The 23,435-nt window shown below is 42.1% G+C and overlaps 1 protein-coding gene across 2 annotated transcripts in view; it reads right to left on the bottom strand.

The window, feature by feature from the left end:
- The window catches only part of NEDD9 (neural precursor cell expressed, developmentally down-regulated 9), a 180,393-nt gene that overhangs the window by 10,138 nt on the left and 146,820 nt on the right, over positions 1 to 23,435 (bottom strand). For both annotated transcript variants that reach the window (XM_037152909.2, XM_037152908.2), the window contains one exon: positions 15,604 to 16,050. In XM_037152909.2, coding sequence (XP_037008804.2) covers positions 15,604 to 16,050 — 447 coding nt within the window. The remainder of the gene's footprint in view (positions 1 to 15,603; positions 16,051 to 23,435) is intronic.

Raw genomic sequence — 23,435 nt, forward strand, 5'->3', positions numbered from 1 at the left:
GACTAACAGAGCCCACCTCGGTATTGCCCACAATGATTCTGAGAACAGATCTTGCAAATAAGGAAGAGTTGGTTGTTCCTTAGGAGACCGTCACCTTTTATCCTTTCTCTAATATGAGAACTCTGGCGTCAGGCTGCCCAGAAAACTATGTGAAAAATGTTCATGTCTGTCCTCTTATGCTGAAGTGGGTGGAACTCAGCCAAATGCACCAATGCTTTTCTCCCCAGGGGCTCTGAAATGTTCAAGTTCAATTTGGTTTTAAATCTCTGGTGCTTGTGGCTGGTTGCATCTTGTGATGAAGGTAAAAGAGATTAGTATGCAAGCCTGCAATCACCACCCCCATCAAATCTCTCCACTGCCTGCAGTTTAATTAAGGAATCTATCGCTTTAAGGTTTGTTGGCACAGAGCATACAGAACCATTTTATCGAGTGGCTGCTGTATTGTGCAGAGCAAATCGTCCTCTTTTTAAAGCAGGATGCCCTTTGCTCAAGAAAAACACTGTGTTCCTAATGCTCTTATATAATTTTTTTCACTGTTGTTGAGTAGAGAAATGGAAGTATCTTTGCTTAGTCTATCTCATCAGCTCCTCTATTTATAGCTCTTTATCTTTGTTTTATAATAGAACATACTCACAATGCAGCTTTTGTTCATTCTAAAAGTTTCTAAGAGTAGATTCTATCCAAGGTTGCCAAGTTAGCAATAATGCTAACTGAAAACCAAGCCTGGTTATGCTACAGGCCAGCTAAACAGCTTCATCTTTAGTTTAAGAAGGGAGGGGTTGTGTTGGTATCTGAAAATAACCCTTGGTGAAATGTAAACACATGGCAGGACCTCAGGAAGGTGGGGGCACGGACAAGTCTTTTTCTTTGCTTTGTGGATCTTCCCTGGCAGAGCATTACTGCTACCTGGCATTTAACATCTTGCTTCCTGACAAATGTCAGAGAACCCCAACTTGCTCTCTCTTTCTCATTTAGAGGATGCCTGTGGTCACCTGTTTTTTAAAAAACTTTGTATTCCAAACCAGTCATTTTCCTTGTTTATGCATTAAAAAAAAACAGATGGTGAAAACCACAGGGGAATAAAGCCAACAAAATACAACCTCCCCATTTCCAGCATTCCCGGCGTTACCATCTAATTTGCATCGGTCCACGAATGGCATTTAAATGGGACCAGCATTTTGCATCTGGTCAGATACATCCAAGGGCATACAGCAATCCACTGTGTGACTCCTGAAAGACCGTGGAGCTGGAATCTACTCTTGGACGCCCTCCTCAGCTCATCACTTGGGTCACTTTCATGCCAATTGCGTGTTCCCTCCTCAGAGGAAAGTGCTGACTGTTCTGTACCTTACAAAGTATCCAGTTCTGTGGTTCATCAGGCCTTTTCTTCCTGCTTGACAGAGTGCAAAAAAACCTTTCCACTGTCCGGAGTTACTGAACCTCAGCCTACCAGGAACACCAACGTCTAGCTCAGGGGATGCGTACGTTTTGGAAGAATCCCCCCCAGGCAATTGCATAGCAGTTGCTACACACAGAGCATTTTAAAACTGATTTTCTCAATGAAATCAAGTTATGTTTCTCATTTCCTTTCTCTCTCTGTTTGTTTTTCTTCTCTGCATTCCTTTCATTCTATGTATGTATTTATAGTTACAAGAGCTTAGAATTAGGAACTGACCAAACTGACCTCTTAGTACATCAGTGTTGCCGCAAAAGGGGGCTAAACTGTGAGATTCCTAGGGCTTTCAGCACCTGCTTTCCTTATCACCCTGGAGGAGGACCTGCATTTTCTGAAAGTGGGTTTTCTGTCCTGATGAGGAATCTGCCCTTCCTCAACGAACGGAGGAGTCTGAAGGTGCACACTGAGAAGAGCTATGAAGCAGAGAACAAGGGCTGACTATAGACATTTAGATCAGGGAGAGTCCATTAAATACATCTCTGAGGCCGAGCCCTGGCAGGGTATGATTAAAAGTCCCAGAGACCAGGGTTTTGTTAGCTCTCTAATTAATCGGCTTGCACAGAAACAAGCAAACAGACATGACCTGCCCCGCCCCACAGTCTGATGTGTTTATTTACACCGTTTTGAGCCTCAGATCCTGGGCAGCATGAGCTGATTTTAGAGATGCTTTAAATACTTCCACATCTCATAATTAGGAGAGCCGTGCATGCTGAAATTTTAAAGAAGAGGAGTCTGTCCTTAGAGTAGTGGCCAGGGCTAAGGAACCCTGAAAACCCATCCATGTGGGAGTCAGTGAGCTGGAAGAGAGGACTTCAGGATCCGTCAGCTGTACCTCCGCACTTGGTTTGGCTCGGCTTGAACCTGGAGAGAGAGCAAAGGCCTGCCATTCACATGCCCATTGGGGCTGAGCAGGGAGGGCGAAGGGAGAAGCAAGCTGGCTTGTGTAGTAACACAGAACTCACACCTACAGAAAACAGGCAGTTCAGTCCTCAGTTCCAGCCAGCTGCCATCCTGAAAAAATATACCCTGTGTTCCCAGATCTTTCAAGTTTTAGAAGAAACCAGAAATCTGGATTTTTATGTGAAATCTTCAAAATTAGCTCACATATTTCAAACAGTATCTTGGCCAAAGTAAACATGTCTCCGGCCCCCAGGATACCAGTCTTCACCTTCATTTGTGTATTTCTGTCCTCTTCCCTCAGTACCTTGAAAGCCTCTGAGGGCGGGGCCCAGGAGCTCCCTACCAATTCCACGCCTTGGCAAGTCTGAGCTTCTCAGCTTTTTGATGCACACCCTGCCTTCACACCTCTGAGCCTTCATTCCTGCTGCGTCTTTGTCAAGGTGCTCTTCTTCCTCTCCTCAGAATCAAATTTTATTCAGTTTTCAAGGCCAAGCTGGGTGCCTCTCTCCCATGATGCCTTCCTAGACAGACGTAATAGTTCCCTCCTTGGCACTCCCCGAGCAGAGCGTGCACCCGTACATATCTACAGGTACTTGTCACTTGTGGTTTGGCTGTTTCAGTGCCTCCTGTCTCAGCACTGTGGAGACAGAGACCATTTTTTCTTCATTTGTATTTAAGCAGCAGGACCTAGCACAATGCCTTGAATAGAGCAGGTCTTAAGTAAATGTATTGATTGACTAGATTAACAAACTAAAGGAAAGGTCAAGGCTACTCTTAAGCAAGAGGATGTGGAACTGGGGAGGACACTAAACAAAGTCTGCCTGTATGGCATAAGGTTGGCTATAGTATAAGTCAGCTTTCAGTGGAGTGGGACCCAAGGGATAAAGGGGCATAACTGTGTCTTATCAACCACGCGTGGTAGTTTGGGGAGACAAGAAAGCAGAGAGACTGTTGTATAAAGCTGAGCAATCAGAACCATGGAATAATTGTCACCTGCACCACGACTTAGTGCAAACCACCACGGGAGACCAAGTAGAGCCACCAGATGGTTTCCCTCTCCCCAGCCTAGAACCTGCACGAGACACAAGCAACTGTGTTCTTCTCCACCACAGCTAGAAACATATGGGGGAGTTTTTCAAAACGAGATCAAAACACTTCTGATGTTTTTACCTTAACACCAGAAGAAAGGAACAGAGTCAAGCTTTCTCTAGTTATGAGAAGATGTGACGCCTGTGTCGTGGGAAGTGGAGTAGCAGCGACCATGGCCGCACTGGGCATGGAGCTCACTGAGAGGGTTAGGTCTGATGAGGGCAGTGACTGAGAACCTCAGCTAGACTCAGACAGAGCTGGATCTAAATCCTGGCTCTCTTGCTTACTAGCTGGGAGAACGTGACCATGGCATCTGTCCATTGTAAGCCTATTTCCTCATTAGTAAAATGGCAGTGAGAATGCTTATAGGGTTTTATTAGCATTCAGTGAGACAGAGTGCATAAAGTACTCAGCACAGAGTAAACCCTTAAGCCTCAGCTATTTTAATAAAATTGTTATCTAGGTTGACCAGTTTTAACTCTGGACTTAAACAAAGTCTGCCTTCGACACAGATGCTACAGATGTTTTTTTATCCTTTCCCAGATGAGGGGGAATGTTGAACTGTATGCAGTGGCTTTACTGGGCTAGGGACCCTGATAACCACGCTCCGCTTTGGATTGGGATCTTAAGGGCTGCATGCAAAAGTAGGATTCACTGGAAATGAACCCACCCTTGCGTAGGCTGAGGCTAGGTTTTAAGTCATCAGGGTTGGCAAGGACATCTCAAAGTCTGAAATTAGAATCCTGTGTGCCCATGAGGCTGGCAGAAGGAAATAAAATCATCTCTGAAAGTAGAGAATATCTTTGTAGGATTTCTTTAAACAATTTCTACAAGTATTAAAAAAATACAATGTCTAACACAAAGATAATCAGGAAAGTAGAAGGTAAGACAGGGAAGAAGGACAACAGCCTCTTCTTGATTTTTTTAATATGATGAGGATATAGTTTATGTTTTCATTATCACAGATCTCAGCTCTTAAGGCTGTTTGCTTCAAAATGTTTTGTGATTAAATTAAACCATGGGAAAAAACAAAATTTGATCACTCTTAGATTCAACTCAGATGGAAAGAAATGAATCTACACAAATGCACACATTGTTCCTAGTGAGGTCTACGAGACAATGGGAATTTGAAATCAAAGCAGTAAATGGCAAGAGACTTTGGCCTTGATAACTAGCAGTAGGTTTATTTGGGTTACTGTTTTACTCTGCTCACATCAGTGTTGCCATTGCCACTATTATCACTATAACAGCCTAACACACTTCAGTGGAAAACCCCAGGAGAAAACGCACTTTATAAGGCTTAGAGATAAAGATGTTTATCTAAGAGAAAGATGACAAGGTCCAAAATCCAGGGCACTTGACTGAATTTCTCTTCAGACAAGGCTTTTTCAGTGGAAGATCACAAGCTGGGTTCGTCAAGAAGTTCTCACCAAGAAGTAGGGCACATTCATATCTGGAATGTCTAGAAGCAAAAAACCTCTCACGACAACTTCTGTTCACATGGTAACACCTGTACCAAGGTCTCAGCAAAGTCTACTTGACGGCTTCTTTCCTTGGGCATCCATTTTTCATCCTTAAAGCAGAGCCCGGGATGAAGGCATCTCAGAGGCCCTGAGTTTAGGAGAACTTCAGCATCCCAAATGCATGCTGACAGTTCAGTGGAGTGCCTGGGGAAGTGGGAAGGGAGCAGGCTGCACCATTCACGAAGGCAGATCCTCCTTTCCCACCAAGAATCCTGCAAACGCCGATTAATAGGGCCTCAGATCCCACCACAGTCTGCTGCGCTTTTTTCTGATGCCAGCTTTACCACCCACTGACTTATCACCACTTCTCACCTCTCTTTTCCAACATTCATCCCTGTTTTGATTCCTTTCCTCTTTTCCATGCTGCCAGAAACTCCAAGGAAGAACAAAGACGGTGAAAAGGATATCTAGATAAAGCCTTGATAATTAACCAATGGAGTTAACCCATGAATCTAGCAGAGCATGAATGTGTGTAACCAGCTCCTGGTGTTCTGCCCCAAGGCCTAGTCAAGAACTGGGCAACGCAGGTGGTGCTCAGGAAATATAATATGTAAATGATGACAAGTTAAAAAGTGCCACTGCGCCATTACAATTACAGTACAGATTTATAACCTCACCATTAACAGTACTTAAATTTGTCAGAATTCAAAAGCAGGCTTCACTGATTAGCAGTCATTAATTTGCATTTTTCTTGGCATATGTAGAAAGTAAAATTAGATTGCTTCCTATCTACCTCTAATCCCCCAAACCCCGTTTTCCTTATAATTTTATACTTTATTTATTTTTATCTCTGGGTTTCATGCATTAGCAAGAGTATTTAGACTTCTAAAACTGCCTTTTGGAAAGGACTTATTTCACTTAAATGCCCTTAAAAAGCATTAACAGAGCCACCACAGTATTTATTAGATCTTATAATAACCTCTTTGTCTTCCAGCCTATGAACTGTGTAACCCTCTCCCTTTAAAGAAAACCCTAGGAAAAGAAACATTACTATTATCACTGCCTGCCCACTAGAACTTGGATCCAATTTTTCAGAAACTGCAAAGTTATAGAAGTTTGTCTGTTTAAAATCCAAGATTACTAGTTGCTTTTCTATGACCAGAGGAAAAGCCACATGTTGCCTACACTGGATTTATTAATTCTCTATAAATTCTCTCTGCCCAGCTTGGGTGTAGCAGTGAGCTCATTTATTTACTTGCATAGCAACAATATAATGAAAACTGGGTCTGGCCATAAAAAGCCACCTTCCCGGGCCATGGCCACAGTGAACCCTTCCTCATGTTTATCTTGTGCTCATCAAGATTTTTCTTCCTATTTTTGGGAAGCAATATACTCTCCTTTAAAGACATTTTTGATGTTTGATTTTATGCTAGAACTATACAGCCAGCCTCTTTTTCCAAATGAGGAAAAAGTCACAACTGAAAGCTCAGAAGTGGAATGGGGCTCTTGGGTCACTTTCATTTGACACAGCATTGGGTGGCAAACCACTCACTGGAAACAGTGCCCTGATTGTTAAGGCCCTAGCATGTCTCCCCTGCTGCTCTCAGGAAGCTCTTTGTGTAGCGAGCGCTAAAGCAATATTTAGTTATGGGGTGACCAAGCGCCAAAGAGCAGCTAGAAGCATTTAACGTGAAAGAACACGATGGGAAATGATGTCTGGGTTCCTAAGTGCTCAAAGTCTTTCTCTGGACAAAGCTGAATACAGCCCGTGACAGTTGGGTATAGCAATGCCATTTCTTTTTTTAAAAAAAATATCCCATGGATCAAAATGTTCTTTGAATAAAAACTAGAAAAGGCACAAGCATTTTTGTTCTTTTGATGTCCAAATCAATTCAACAGGACACTAAGCACTAAATCTAGATTTTTAATTGGATTTGAGAGAGATGCCCACAGATGCTCTAAAGGGGATGTAATTGTGGAAATGAGAGAAGGAATGAAAATTTCTGGACCCAAATGCCTATGGGCATCGTTTGTTCCTTTAAAAGGAGACCTCCCACAGCTTAACTGGGAGAAGGCACAATGGCTGATGGAGCAAACTGATCACGTGGCAGAACTCAGTGCCAGTTCTGAAGGGGGCTGACCCAGAACTGTTGCTTCAAGAAACACCAAGGGCTTCTGCCAAGCCAAGAGGATTAAACAGAGGAAAATGGGCAGAAAATAATGAATTCCAGGACAAAGTATTTTCTTAGCTCTCGGTAACAAAGAAGGGATGAGAGTCCTCCTTATTACCCAGACCCCGTACAGGAGCAGATCTGTAAACTCTCACTCTCCCTGGCTTAGCATATCCCAAGCCTCCCCCTGTGTTCCTGCCTGCTCCTTGCTTTCTACTGACAGGGTTCTGTCTCTAAAGGAAACTATGGTTCTAGGTAGGAAGGTGGACTGGGTCCTAAGGAAAGGGCATGAAGAATTTGTCAACACTTAGAGGTCAAATGAAATTTATATTAATACCTGAGTGTCTTTTATTTAACACTCTTGAGGTCAGGTCATTTCATTAAATTTTTCAAGCAACACTGGGGGGAAAAATCAGATAAAGCCATTTGGGTCATAAAAATTTTAGTAAAGATCATTAAAGATAATCCAGCCCTATTCCCCATTTCACAGTTGAGGGAACAAAGGTTCAAAGAGGTTATTCAGCTCCTTGATGACAGAGAAGAAATAAGAACCTTGGTTAGTTGGGTCCAGCACTCCAGCAGAATGTCCTGTTGCCTATATTCATAAGGCATGTTAAAAAATTCTACTACTTTTCTAATTTCACAATAAATGCTCCCAAAGAAAGTTACTTCTTTACTTGAGAAGCAAAACTTAAGAACTGGGTATCTTATTTTGGGGGGTGCCCCTTTTACTGGCAAGTAATTCTGGGAGATTCAACTTTATCTGGTTAAATGAAGTTATCCATTGGAAGCAATTTGAAAAGACTGTATTTCCAAAGGCAGAGAAAGCCAATCCAGCAATGGTCTCAGCAGCATACCACGGACTTTATATCAGGATAATGACCCGTTCAGTACTTCTGGGTCGGCCCTGCATGAACCTGACCACTGCAGCTGGGAGGTGGCATTTCTACATTTCTTTACTCAGCTTCCCTCGGCATTGAGGCTACTCTAAGGATCTGAGGTAGGAGTCTTTTGGAGCAACTCTAATTCTTCCTGGCCAACAGGATGCTTTTTAGCATCCAGGATTCTAGTGAGCTGGACTTGGTAATGAAGTGTCTAAATGTGCCCTTTTATTTTAGGGCTTGGCAACACCAACCATAAGCCAGGATGTAAAAATTATTAGTTTCAGAGTCAGACAGACGTAGCCTGAAATATCAATCCTGCCTCTTAGTAGAGTTATGTCCTTTAGCAAGTTAACTTCTCAGACCTCAGCTCCTACCCTGTGAAGTAAAGGTTGTGAGGAACACCTTATGAGGGTGTTGAGAGGAATAGATGAGCTTCTGGACATAATGTCTGTAACATGGAGCCAAAGTTCAAAGGCACCTTTGAGTCAATGCCACTTTATTTATTTATTTTTTCAATGACTTATTAATTATTACGTTTTAAATCCTCACCTGAGGATGTATTTATTGATTTGAGAGAGAAAGAAACATCGATTGGTTGCCTCCCATACACACTCCAATGGGGGATCATATCTGCAGCCTAGGTATGTGCCCTGATCTGGAATCAAGCCCACAGTCTTCTAGCGTACAGGACAGTGCTTCAACTAACCGAGCCACCTGGCTAGGATGACTCAACCCCATTTTAGATCTAAAATGATCTTGAAAAATAAGTGAGTAACTTAATAACATGCTAAAGGCTACACAGTCGATTGTTGGTGAATTTGAAGACAAATAACTTGTCTGATAAACAGCTGGTTTAAGTACACACTGCTTTGAGAAGACCAAATATTACAAAAATTATTCAAATAAATCAGATGTGATAATGGAGTTGCTAAAGGAGTCTTTGCTTCAAAAACTGATCGCCTCTAGGGTCCCTTGGAAGAGAGGACTCCTTTGTACTCTTCAAATATTACTGGAGTTACAACTTCTAAGAAAGACACACCTCTAGAAGTATATCTTGACAGCGAAGTTTGTGGCACAACTGTTGAGACACCAGTACATTTCTGATGGCATCTAGCTCTGCATTTTGCACAAGGTTCTCATAACAAAACCACTTTTAAAGATGTGTGCCACCAATATTAAGTTTGAATGTCATCATCAAATCAAATAAATAAATGTATTCTTCTCCTCTCCCTCACAAATACAGCATTAGCCACTTAGTGTGACATCATACTATACACATATTATCTGACCTACTCACTCTGATAAGCACAGTCACTTGGCACGAAATCACTGAAAAAGGAAGATTACCTCTGTTTGCTTTCGTGTGGGTTTGTAAGAAGTTACAACTGCACTTTTAGACGTATTCATTATCTCTGAGCTTTGTAACAAACTGCAACTGAGTCTGTAGGCCTTGGCACTAACCAAACTAAAAGGACCTTTGTTCACTCTTAAGGAGCTCTTACAGTCTGCTCATTCTGCTGGCATGGGTTGAATCTACTGGGAAGAGATCTCATTTTCAAAGTGAGCTCATCAAGTCCTGCCCTTGAACTGCTCAAGGACTTCAAATTTTGTGTAAGATTTAAAATTTACCTCGAATCTTGAGGGTAGAGATTTTAGATGAAAGTTCACTTCTCTGCATAGCTCAACAAGTCATGTGCTGAGGAAATACATTTATTTAAATGAGGACAATTTTTATACAGAAATGTACAGCTCTAGAACATGGTCGTACTTTACTGAGTTCATAAGTAAAGAAACTAGAGGTACCTTCTGTCCTGTCAAATCCTGCTGTTTTTCAGGGGGTGTATATATGTATGTGTGTGTGCATGTGTGTGTAAGGAGGGAATAAAAGAAAGTGAGGTAAAGTCAGAGTTTATCTTCTCTGGGCAATTTCATTTCCTCTAAATCTATTTTTACTTGTTGGGAGACAGATCATACAGCTAATATATAGCAATTAGTTGGCCAGTAACTGAGTGTTGCTCTGGGCAACTAGATTTCACAATGCGTCAAATCCCAATAAGGGGAAGTCCTGCTCTTAAACACTGGCTATGGGCGTGTGCATATGTGACTGTGTTTGTGTAATTCATGATGACTCAGTGTCTAAGAAGGTATAAACATTGTAGCTAATCTATTTCTGGTTCTTATGTTACCTTTCAGGAATGGGCCTAGAAGACCTGGCTAAAATCTCTGAATCATTTCCTGCCCACACATGCTGTGTCCCATTTTGGAAGGTAGGGAATGGTCTTTGAAGATACTGTAATGGGGTCCGGTCTAGGTGAATCTTAATATTACCTGAATTTTATGAATTATTCCTGTAGCAGTGCCATTCCTGAAGCACTACTTGGCCCAGACTAGCCCATCATACCCATTATAATGGCAGACCACTACAGTTTTAACGAGCCTACGAGCACCCTTGAGATGAAGAGATGTGTACTACATATTTTGGTACCATAGAGGAGGGAGACAATGCTGGTGTGCAGACAGAAAGCTTCACAGAGGAGATGAACTTTAAAATGGGTCTTAAAGTATAAATGGGAGTTCAAGGTAGAATAGAGGAGGAAAGATAAATAATAGTATGCACAGAGGAAGCTCTGCTCCTCAGTAGAAAAAAAAGTCATTTTCCTTTTCAGGTCACTATAGAAGAATTAACTGATCTTGTTGTCGAAACTGGACAAAATGCATAAAAGTTAAGTTTTCAGACAAGCTGAACTTTCCATCAGTCATGCTTCGGATGTTCACGTTTTGTGTACAGAGAGTCGTGATTACAGAAAACAGATGGTGCCATTCTCCAAGACCTTCTGGGGGAAAACTACCGGGTATAATGTGACATGTGTCATAACAGAATATAATGAGCTGACTGATGGGATTTGAACCATATGTGACGGTGAATGGGTGATAAGAGCAGAACCACTTTTCAGTTTATTTAAAGGTCAACTCAAATGAAATGCTTCATTTCTCGCTTTGGCCTTGTTCATTTGCTCACTGGGTGTTATCTGTGTACTGAGACTTTGCTATCAGCTTGGCCCATAGCAGTAAGGACGTGGGCACAGCCCCTGCCTGCTTTAATGGGGTTTACAATTTAGCCCATACTCATCTTTAGAAGGACTCAAAGTAAATCTAATCCCACCACTTAGAACAAAAGCAACATGTCCAAACAATAATCAGAGAAATACACATAACTCCCCAGGAAGATCAAGCATGAAGTGGATGAACCCAAGAGGCAGTCTTACTGATCTCTAAAGCAGAGGAATGAGACTATTTCAGACCTTTGTAGACCACAGGCTTTTGGGTGTTAGGGGCTCCTCTCCAAACCATACTACCACATGAAGGAGAATTTCTGCTTTAAAAAAATCGAGAATATTTAAAAAATATAATTCAGCTTTTCAAATTGTTGGACTATGAGTAACTCATTTAATTTAGAATTGCCTATGAGTTCTTGGCAATCATAGGACATATTTAGAAATCTTTTCAAAGGAAGAAAAATCTAACCTACAAATTGTTTTCAAATGTAATAAAATATTCCTAAGGCCTAAATATAATAACGAGATTGACATGATATTGTTTTCTACACATTTGTCTGCTTATTAATTTCCATTTTGCAGTTTTTCTGTTTTATAGTTTGTAGCCAAAGTTTTTTTATTCGGCTCTCAAACATTCTTGTAGGCCCCGGGCATTCTGCCCACGATGCCTAATGGATAAAACGGCCCTGCACACAAACCCAGAGTGAAAAAGACCAATGAAATTAAGGAAAGGTGTCAGTGTATATGGTTTCCAGATAACTTTGGGAGTTCTTTTCCACTCTGTGCAAAAATCTCGTAGAACCAGGGAGCCACACACGCAAAGGGAACAGCCTAGGTGCTGGCATTGAGGTATTTGCATATTTGGTGTATAGTGAGAAACAAACAGGGCTGATGCAATTCAAAATGAACTCTGAAGACGAAAGAAGAACAAGGGGAGGCGGACTAATACTGTTAAGCCCCTGCTATGCTAAGCACTGGGCCAGGTCCTTTCTATGTGTTATTTCACTTCAGTCTCACAACAACCCTATTATTATTCCCATTGTATGTACAGGTGAAGGAAGCAAAGCCTACAGAAGTTCAGTAACTTGCTGAGGAGTAATAGCTCTGAAGAAACAGAACCAGGAGTCAGCCTATCCCCAGTTCTCTCTATTCCCCGTTCTCTTTTCACAATACTCGTGTTGTCCTCTCATTTCACGAAAGGGTGGGGACTGTACTATATGATTATCTCTCCCTAACCGCTGATTTAATGAATGACAAATGCCTTTTGATATGGATGGGATGCAAGAAGGTGGGTAGAGGCTGGAATTTCCCAGAGAGCAAAGTTGTAGTGATAGAAGGCAGAATTCACTTTTTTTTCTTTCCCTCAGTGATTCATTAGTAGAAAAAACTGTGGTGGATAAAATTTCTGAAGCCAATAGTCTGTTTGCAGACTATTGTTGTGAAGGGAATCTTTAATCATGGAAAGTCCCGAATCACAATCAGATTGGAATAAATCCAACCCCTACATGGTCCCTTCACAGCGTTTCTCAGTGTGGAGTCCTGGACTGCCTCCCCCAGAACTATCTAAGGAGTTTGCTAAAATGCAGAACCCCAGGCCTGGGTTTAGAATCCCAGAAAGGCCTGGGGATATGCATTTTAATTCACGTTCTTTCCATCTCTGGGTGATCCTTATGATCTCTAAAATTTTAAAACCATACTTTAGTGGTTCAGAACAAGATTCCACTATCTCCTCTTTCTTCTTTAATAGATTTTAAGGATCACAGTTTAAACTACCAAGAACATCTAGTTCTGGGTCCACCACCCTTTTATAGATGAGATATTTGAAAAGAAAGTAGGCATGGGACTATTAAGCTACAATGAGAACTCACCCACCTCACCCTCGGGCTGATCCCCCTAATGTACTGGGATTAACTCTTGGGGCTTTTGCCTGAATCATTAGGATATCTGAAAATGTCTGAATTAGAAGCTTACACTGAGGGAGATGTTGATAGAAGTTTTTAAAACAGCTGCTATTACCTAGAAGGTTAAAGTTACCTCTTAGCAGCCAAGTCATCTCCACTAGGAAGGAAGAAAGGGAACCAAGTGGGGAAAGAAGGAGAAAGAGGAGGAGGAGGGGGGGAAGAGAAGGAGAAAGAAAAGAGGAAGAAGGAAGAGTGGGAGAGGAAAGGGAGGAGGACAAACTCACTCCCATGGGCAGGGGGATTTGTAAGCCAAAGGTCTAGTGAGTAGGACAGAGGTAGGCAGCTTAGAGAACCAAAGGCTCTAAGATGACTTACAGGTGCGGTCAGGATATCCTGCAGAACACTTAGTGTTTGGCAGGAAAGAGCCTCCTGCCCTTCCCATTCTCACATGTTACCACCCCAGGCCCCCACTGCTCAAAGCAGCTCAGGGCTCCAGGGGTTCTCTCCTCCTGAGCTCTGATCAAGTCTCCAGGTCTGCTGGCATTCCCTGAAAGGTCTGGCAGGGGTCCTTTTCAGAAATTGGCTTCCTCCTACAGAAATCATCTACCCACCTTTTGTTAACTGACTTTAGAATTAAAAAAAAAAAACAAACAAATATAACATTGAGTTCAAGTGCCCAAGGGTAACCCTAGCCCCCAACATCAAGCCAAGGGAAGGCGTGGTGAGACTCTCTCCCCCCTAACAGGATGGAGAGTCATAGAGTGAATCTGCAGTGTAGTGACAGCAAATAAAATGGGAAGAAGTCTGAGGTTTTAGGTTTTTCAGACTTGGAAATAAAAAGGTTGAGTCTAAAAAAAGAAAACATGTTACCTTCCTGCCAAAATAAACTGTGATGAAAGTTTAGACCCCACCACCTTTCAGCCAAGCATTTCCTGTTCTGGTCTCCCCTGTCTGCCTCATACTAGCTCAGATGAAGGGAGAGCTATTTTTAAGGTGCAAACAACCAGGACCAAGAATTAGAGACGTTATTTATTTATAGTTACACCTTTCAACTGTTCTTTTTCTTCTCTGGAGACAGAGGCCTGGTTTGGCTTTCTCTTTGAACTTGAAATCTATGGGGTAATGACTTTGAAAGGTCATGGCCAGTCTATCTTTGTGTCATGGACAGGAATCATTGGCTTGGGCAACACAAGTCAGAAAGCTGTTCACCACTTCTTGAGGGATTCTTCCTAATGTGCACACACTCAGGTTAGGCACACGTGCTCTGAGAACTGTCTGGTAAAGCATACTTTAGGTATAAGAGGTAATTTGGATTCATTTGTGGTTTTGTTATTTAAGAAATCCAACAGCAAATCCCCCTCACTGTTTTACAACACAGGATTCCATTATCAGGCAAATAGATATTTCCTCATTTACATGGATTTGTAAATTTAGATTTTGTACTGGATTTTCTTGAGGCACTGCACCAGTATATGTAGTGTTTTAAGAGCCAACAAGCTCTTTCTGGCATGAAGGTGCATCTTTTGTTATTCAGAAGTGTTTTCTTAGTCTGTTAAATTGTCCCATTCTTAACACCAAACCTACCGACCCTTGGAATTTGCCAGTAAATAAAAGAGAAAAGCCCTCCCTTGTAAGGCTCACATAAGCATCATCTCAGGTTGTGGCTGTTACCCCCACCAGCTCAATGACATTATTTTCTTCCCAGCACCAGACAGAACAGTTTGCTTCTGTTCCCCCACTACAATGTAAGCACCATGAAGTCTCTATTCGCCCTTTAACTCATCACTGTATCACAAGCATCAAAATATACTAGATGCTTAAAATTCATTCAATTAACAAATTTCTATTTATCTCAAACTGCTAAGGCATTTGGAAGCATATAGAGTGCTGAAGAGGTCGGTCCTTACCTTTCATCTTTTTTTTAACATGATGCCTTTCCAAATATCTTAGCTCCACTATTTTCACACACTGGCTCAGGCATTATTGTAGAAATTACTTGAAGAATAAGAGGATGGCTCCTTTCTAAATACAAGTATCTATGTGTTTTAAATGAGTCAAACTGTTAGCTAGCAACTCTGAAAAACAAGTTGGTTGGCATGACCCACACTCCCAGCTTCCTCGCTTCCTCTGCTTCCCGTGGGATCTTTGTGCAGCCAGGCCAATGGGGTTGTGACTCAGCTTTTGTTGAAAGGAGGGTCCTTGCTGCATCACTGTGCTTGTACAAAATTTGGGTGGAGGGGAATGGAGGAGGGGAAATAGAACAAATATAATGGCATAATCAATAATAAAAAGTTTAAAAAATTTTGGTGCCTTGTACCACTTAAGGAAGAAATAGAAAAGACTGGAAACTATTTGAGTGCAGAACTTAGATCTGAAGGCAGATCTATTGGAGACATGGAGAGGAACAACTTAACGATCCCATATAAACTGGAATGGCACAGAAACTTATTATGGCCTTTGATCAACAGTAATTGGCACCTAGTAGGAATTCCAGAAAGTTCTGCTGACCAATGAACGGAAAAATGATGCAAAAAATAATGCCAAGCTAGGGTATTTAGATATACTTACTTCTTGGAAGACATACTTAGAAGGGCCAAGTTCTTATTTTGGGAACATTTCTATTGCTCTGAGTGCAAAGGACAATAATAAATTGGAGTAAAATTTAGGTCAGTTGTCCACTCACCTTTTTACTAAAGTGGGGACCATTAGTACCCCCAATGCCTCTTTGCACAGATGGTGGTACTTGATACACATCTTTTTCCTGGGTACCATGGCCAATGGGTACTTGATAAATTCCCTGATTTTGGTAGGAAGGTGGCACTTGGTAGATTGTTTCCCGAGGAGCACCCTGTGGGTTTGGCACTTGATAGAGCTTCTGTTGGCCAAAGGTCTGGTGAATCAGTCCAGGAGTAGGCTGGTCCTGACTGGAGGAGGCCTCTTGCATGGGACCAATCAGGAGCTTTACCCGGTTGCCTGGGACAATACCTTGCCGACCATGTAAGGAACAGAGCCACCATCCTTCCAGTCCTCCGGTGTTCTGCTCTATGACAGTGAGGATGTCTCCTTTGCGAAAGGCCAGTTCCTCAGCACACTCTGGAACATTGTCATATAAGGCTCTTGCCATAAGATTCTAGGAAGGAAAGAACAGAGGGAAATCATCTTAGACTATTAGCTTAGTCCCTTTAACACCTAAAGCCCTTCCTCTTATGGAGAGGCGCACCTCCTGAAAGAAGAGAAGAATGAATCTAAACGATAGCCTGTAAGGAGAAAACCAGATGGTGCAGACAAAAGACAGATACATACATTTTGTGTCTGCCACCAATGACCTCAGACTGCCTCCTTGGAAAAGCTCAAAACACCACAAGAGAGCTTTCCTCTAGCAGTAGATGCTGTGCCAAGGAGTTATGAGTAGCACTGCTAAAGAGTCAGAGAGTAGTTCAATATACAAAACATTTTTCTTCCTTTCTTAAAGCCAGCTTAAGGAATAAAATAGTCCAAGATATTCACATGTAGTACAACTTACATTTCTCATTTTTTTCATGAAGAGTTAAAGAACTTCCCTGATAACAAACAGTACAAATGGCATTTACATTTGGTGTTAAAATGGAAACAACAGTACACATATATATGCTTTGGCAGTGGTTAAAATTTTTTATTCTCAGTTGATCACAAGGTCCTTAGATACAGGAAGAATCTCCAAGCAAGCGTTTTTTTGTTTTTTTTTTTTCCATGATTATGGAGCATGGAGCATAGTGTGATGGGAGTCTCTATCTCCAGATTTGATGGTGGGGAGCTACAAAGAGTGTATCACACATAGGTAGATGCCATCTCTCTCTGTTGGTCTTTTATTCATACCTTTCCTGAAGGCCCCTCTTCACCCTGCCACTATTTCCTACTACTAGAGTCTCGCCATTCACATCAGAAAGGGTGTGCCTTCCCCTTTCAGGGACCCAAAACACTTTCTCTCTTTGTATGAAGGCCTGTCTGGTACATTCAGTACTAAGCAGACAGCCAAAGTAGGCATTCAGCAGAGAGTGGGCAGGCAGTACATGCTGACATTCTTGGAAGCCTTTCAAAGGCTCCAAAGATTTCATTTCTTGGCGTTAGTAATGTTTCGCAGCATGATGGCAGCCATCACCACATGCGTTTTCCTTCCCGGGACACAGAGGAGTCAGGAAACGTTGTAAATTCACCACAAGCACTTGGAAAACTAGAAGTGATCTCTCCAGAGCTTCCCTAAAATGTCTGGGCACACTAATAGATGTTATTGTGATGATGATCATTTGGGGGAGGAGGGGCTGCTGACTGCATGGAGCATGTTTGTGACTTCACGTAAGAGTGGAACTTGGGGTTGTTGTTATTTGGACTTCTGTGCCCTGTTTTTTCTTCTCTAGAAATGTGGACTTCATCTTTGAGCTTGGTGCTTTGCATTCTTTTGTAACTAACATGCATTAATCATCTACCCCTGTACTGTGCCCTGTACCCGCCGCTATTGCTCTGTGAGCTGGTTCTCTGCTATGGAGTGGTTGTACTCTGTAAGGGGTCTCCCCTCTGGTCAGTGGTTGGGAAGGGGCCCTACTTTTACTCTGTTAACTAAACTCCTCTCAGTCAATACAACTATTTAAGCTGAGGAAAGGAGATGAAGCCATAGAAGTCAGTACCCAGGAAGCCTAGTGATGCTCTTTAAGGATAAGGTTAATGTCCTTGTTCTTGAAAGTTTTGAGGTCCAGGAAGGCAAAGTAGCCAAGTAAGCAGTAAGGGAAGCCAAAGGGAAACTGAGGATTTGCATTCCAGGTGAACATTTTACTTAGTATTTATATTCTAGGAAGCTTTGGGTTCCTTTCAACAATTAAAAGTTCACATATATAAAGATAAACTCATGTATCATCTATTCTGCCTTGAGGAACCATTTAAGAATGTGTCATGATCCTAAAAGCTTCTCTGTTTCTCTTTTTTCATCTTGTGGATGCTCTGTAATTTAAAAGAAAAGTCATAGATTACAGAAAACAAGATTCTGGTCCTTTGTGCCAAAATGATTTGAGGGAATTACTCCACCAGAGTGTATTGAGATTATAGAACAGAGAGCTGACCGCCGCGCCCCCCCCCCTCCGCCATACACACACATACCCTGCCCCCAGCCTCTGTTCCTTTTTCCGGGGCCCATTTAACAATTGGAAACGGCTTCTAAGGAAGCCCCAAGATGAAATCAGAAGTGATAAATAGTAGAGACCAGTTCTACAGGAACTAAGGGTAGGTGGCTGTGCACCTTGACTTCAAAGCAAAGTAAGAAAGGAAACAAAACATTGGAAAGGTAAAGGACTACAGACTTAATCAGGATAAATAAGTCGAGGCTTTTGGAGCTGGGCCACTGCCATGGAACTCCATGGGGCACGGACACAGAGCACTGGGCCATGCTTGATCAGAGGTGGCGAGAAGTCCCCGTGTGAGGGCTGTTCTGGATTTTCTTTGTCAGCTGTCCCAGTGTCCTTCCCACCACCTGGTAAGCAGCATGCTAATGTGTCTAGAAGTGCTTCAGGAGCTGCTTCTTTGGGAATACTTTCAGAGCCTGATGTCCTTGCTAATGGAGCCACTGTGGGTGAATTCTCCTATTTGTGCATGATTTCCCAGCAGTCCTCCCTATTGCCTACAGAGATTAGGATTTAGAAAGAGGGTTTGGCATGGCTGTTAGTGCCAGGCCCCCCCCCTCCAGTGCTATCTTGACACCTCCTACACTGACAGATATTTTTTGTCTTGGTTGAAGAGGAGTGAGTTATTTACTATCTGTGTAAGCTACAGGGAGCTAACATCTATACCTAGCCACTCTCCCAAACAAAAGATTCCAGCTCCAGAGACCTTTAGAGACACTTGGACCTAACCTCCTCATTTTATAGACAAGAAAACTGACTAGGGCAGGGGGGAGTCCCATTTTATCATTGGACTAAGGCCACACTGTTGGAGTCAGAGATGAGAACAGAACTCTGGTCTCTTGGTTCAATTCTCTTTCCACCTTAGCTCTAGTATACAGTGTCCTAACGTGGCTCAATTCCATTATATTTCATTCAGTGCAGTTCAAAAGATGACTAATTCTTCTTGTCATTTCTATCAAATAAATAGATTCTTGGGGCTTGGTGTCCTAATTTTGCAACTTGGGCAGATTACCTCTCCCCCTGTGCCTTAACTTCCTCAACTATAAAATGAGAATGTGGATAATAACACCGACTTCATAGGTTTACTGGGAAAATTAAAGTCAAGTACTTTAACACTGTCAGAGACTTAGGAAGTTATTGTTACTTTTTATTTAATTTGCTGGATGGCACTTTGGCCTGAAGCTCCCTACCCTGTTTGCCTCCCCTCAGTTCTCAGTCAGGGGTTCACCCTACACTACTGATGCTATCATATATTTATTTAATACATATCTGATATTTCCCTTGCTTACAATTACATTTAGGAGAATTGTCTCTCAAAACAACATTGCTTTGAATTAATAATGAGTCCTAGGCATCGCAACTTCTTGTCAAGTATTTGCCTACAAACAGCAGCAATAAAACTACTGGTTACATTCAAGAGACCTTCTGAGGCACAATAGCAACACTAATCCTAATGATATTACTGGGTAAATTTTTAAAAAAAAATATTAGATTCCAGCAAAGTACAATCCATGAAAAAGTGGGGGGAAAACACGGCCTTGGCTGTTGAAAATACTTAGTGTGTTGGGGCAGGAGTTCAGTCAGATGATAACAGCAAAATTAACTTTAGACAGAACACAAACCATCTCATTCAAAAGAACATATGCAATTCATAAATCGGCAAGTTAGGAGTTAATTCCTCTGCCCAGGAGGAGGAACACTCTCCTTCAGTGCAAAGGTATGATTCCTGAGGGCCACAGCCTCAGAAGGTGATTATCTGAATATCTTAGAAAAACCTGGGGAAGGCAGATATATTCTTTCTCACCCCCCACCCCCATATTTATCTCCATGGCAGGGAAGGTCAACACAGAAACAAATCAAGGAGAGATAAGAGCGCTATGTAATTCTATATCCAGTTGGATGGTTAACCTCCAGAGATTGGCAGTTAGAAATGCAGCTTGAGATTGGCAAAGTACCAAACAGTTGGGCATGGAACCTGAAAGCCAGAGGAACTTTAAACAATTACAGTCAAACTCTTTTACTTTACAGATGAGAAAAACAAGGCTCAAGAAGTTAATGATTTGCCAAAGTCACTTGGCAAGGTCGTAGAGCAGGGATAAGAATTCAGGCTTCCCGAATCAGAATAGCATTTTTTGAATTTATTAAGTCAAATAATATACCACAAAAGATGTGGTTCTAATCAGGATTGGAAATTGACATTTAGGGACCTGAGTCCTATTTGAGCCAAATACATGGTGACAGAAGACGATTTGACTTTGGATGGTAGGCACGCAGTGCAATATGCAGTTCATGTATCGTAGAAATGTGCACTTGAAACCCAAATGACCATATGAACCAATGTCACCCCAATGAATTTAATTTTAAAAATCCTAATTGAAGGAACCTTAGTTGTAGCAGCCTCCAATATGGATCCCCATCCCACACTTTCTCGAAACTATTCTGGCTTCCACGTTACCACTTCCTGTTTCTCTCTCTTCTCTTGTTCTTAGTTAGGACTACTCATCTTCCTTCTTGTTCACAGAACAAAAAAAAATTGAGGGGGCTCATTCCTTAAATGATCATGTTCCAAAGGGATCTCTCCTTTGCACTTGTTTCTTGCCTATATGCTCCTAGGAAATCTGTAGGACTCTCTATAGGAAATCTCGTCCATGGTGTTGGTATTAGACACAGATAACTCTGATCCATAATCCATAATCCCAGCCTGGATACTGCTGCACTCCAATTCCATGTTTCCAATTGTCTAATGGGTTTCTTTACCTCAAAATTAACAAGTGCAAAAATCCCTTTCTCCTGCTCTATCTTTCTTCATTAACAGTGTGCACACCGCTGCGGAGAGAGTGGCTTCCGAGGTTTTCAGTCTTTTCACAACCTGAAACCCCGTCAGCTTGGACCCTGCTTTCCTACTCACTGTCACTTCTAGTTCAGGCTCTCAGCAACTTTTGGGGGAAGAAGTGGCAATTACTTCCCAATTGGTTTTCCTGCATTTACTCTCTTCCACATAAAAGAAGAGTTATCTTTCTAAAACCTATCTAATTGGGTCTCTTCCCAATTTTCTGTTAAATAGTATTTCTTATAGTGTAACTTGTATTATCCCATTCACGACTGGGAACTCCTTAAATTCAGGGAGGCTGCCTTATTCCTTTGTCGTTTTCAGAACTGTGTAGCCCAGCATCTGAAACAAAATAGATACTCACTAAGTGTTTGCTAACTGGAGCGGATTCTGGATTCTGATTTCCTGGTTCTCTACAGAGAGGATAAAATTCTTTTCTGGAGACATCAGCATGATATTTTGTCAAAAATTTCAGATGGGCATGGGAAGATAAACTAATGGTTTATCTTTAAACTATTCTGGTTCTATTTGATGGAACCAGAAAGATAAGTGGTGTGTCCAAGTCACCAAGCCTTAGAGCCAGAGAACATGGGAGACAGCGAGCAGGAAATTGCCTGTCCCTCCCTATTAAAACAGGATAATGAAGTTGATGGGAAGCCTGAATCTAGTGTCCACAACCACCGAGCAAACAGGAAGCCCAAAAGGAACTGAGCATCCCAGCCAGATTAAATACAATGTTTTCTGTAAGAGCCTTTCTCCCTTCAATGCAGCAACCCACATCTGGAAGCAGGTGACTGCGCACATTCCTACTTTGCCAGAACGTAGGGTTTCAGCTGTTCCTGGTTCTCAAACTATGCCCGAGGAGTGGGAAGAAAATACTGTACAACTAGCCAGAACAGTGGGTAGGTCACATGGTAACTCCCACATGACCTCAACTCTTCCCTGCCTTTCCTCCCCCACCATTGCTATCAAAATGTCAAGAAAGCTTATTACTTCTACTTCCAGGGAAACTATCTGCTATTCCAAAGACAGAGAAGTGTGACTTATAATTTCCATGACCATCTATGCTGTTCTTTGAAGAAAAATTAGACACAGTGGGTGGTGTGTTACCCCACTACGACTGATAGCATCACCAACGGCTCAACTTCCTCTTATTATTTTTACTTTATTCTATATTTATAGAGCAGGAGCTCCCACCATGGCCTCAGGGCTGCCACATGCTCAACACCATGACTTTCCTGTACTCAACCCCCCAGACTCTAGCCTGGGGGTCTGGCAGGTTGTGCGACACAAATACACACACAGAGGCAGCGGACACATGGTCTGGGCAGGGTAGATCATGAGAAACAGACACGGTACAGAGGGAAATGGCCATTGTCAAAGAAATCAGTCCTAAAGGAAGTGGCTAAAAGATGAACATCAAGGTCAGTCTGGGGGCACAGGGGAGGACAAAGGCTTGTGTGCTTTTGTGCCTACTGACAAAAATCAGCTGCTGTCTGAGGGTTGTCAAACCACTTTGGCTTTCGCTCACCATCACCTTCAGGATATAGGGGGGTATGGGATTTCCCAAAAGAAGGAAATAGCCATGGTCAGAAAACATGCATATCCATGAGCATCTGGATTTCACTTCTTGGAATATTTTCGTTTACACATGGGTTTTTTCCATTGGATGATCTGCAATGTTGAATTAACAATATTCCTGAACTTGTTAACTGGTAGACACAACGCTTTCAAGGTCAGGAGTTAGAAGATATGATATGTAGCACATGCAGTTTTTTTCCAGCAACACTCATTATTTGCAGTCTGACGTTCTTTCCATCATCTGATCTGAACTAGTCAGAGAAAGGTGGCAGCAGGATCTTCCTAGGCCCCACTAGTACCTTATGCTGCTGACCACATGAGGAGTGTCCAATATGTGCCATCAAAGATTGCTCTGGCCCCTGGACCACAATTCTGCCAATTTTTTAAAAACAATTTCCGGAAAGTGCTTCTAACCCCCTATGATAGTCACAAAGCTTAAATGAGGATCCTGGACCCTCTCTGATTCTTTATGCCATTTACTCTGCCACACGTCTTTAAGTTTTCTTAGAATTTCCAGCCTTGTGAAATTTTGGCCATAGCATTCTCTTTGTGTAGTTCAGAGTGCGAGATGCTTAAAGCATGTGACAGTAGATAGTTGCGTCCCAAAGGTAGTCTTTGGCATGCAGCAGCCCCTGCGTGCACTGTCGGGGTATGCTCTGTGTGTGGTGGTGCGTGAGGTTCCCAGGCTTGGGAATCTTAACATCTCCTCCTTACTGACCTATTTCTACCTGATGAGGGATCATTCAGAGCCCAGCATTACTTTGGTGGTTCATGTGCCCAAGTAACGCTACTTAAGAGTTGGTGAGAACATCTGACGCCGTTTATTAATTTAGATATTTGGATCTCAGAAAGAAATTTCTACCTGACCACGTTTGGTAACATGATATGGTCAGCAGAGATGTGAGATTAAGTTAAAAAAAGCATTTCCTCAAATGGTGGGTTCTTTGCTTTTCCTGC

Source organism: Artibeus jamaicensis, unplaced genomic scaffold (genome assembly GCF_021234435.1).
Source record: "Artibeus jamaicensis isolate MK-2021 breed Jamaican fruit bat unplaced genomic scaffold, CSHL_Jam_final contig_482, whole genome shotgun sequence".
Lineage (NCBI taxonomy): Eukaryota > Metazoa > Chordata > Mammalia > Chiroptera > Phyllostomidae > Artibeus > Artibeus jamaicensis.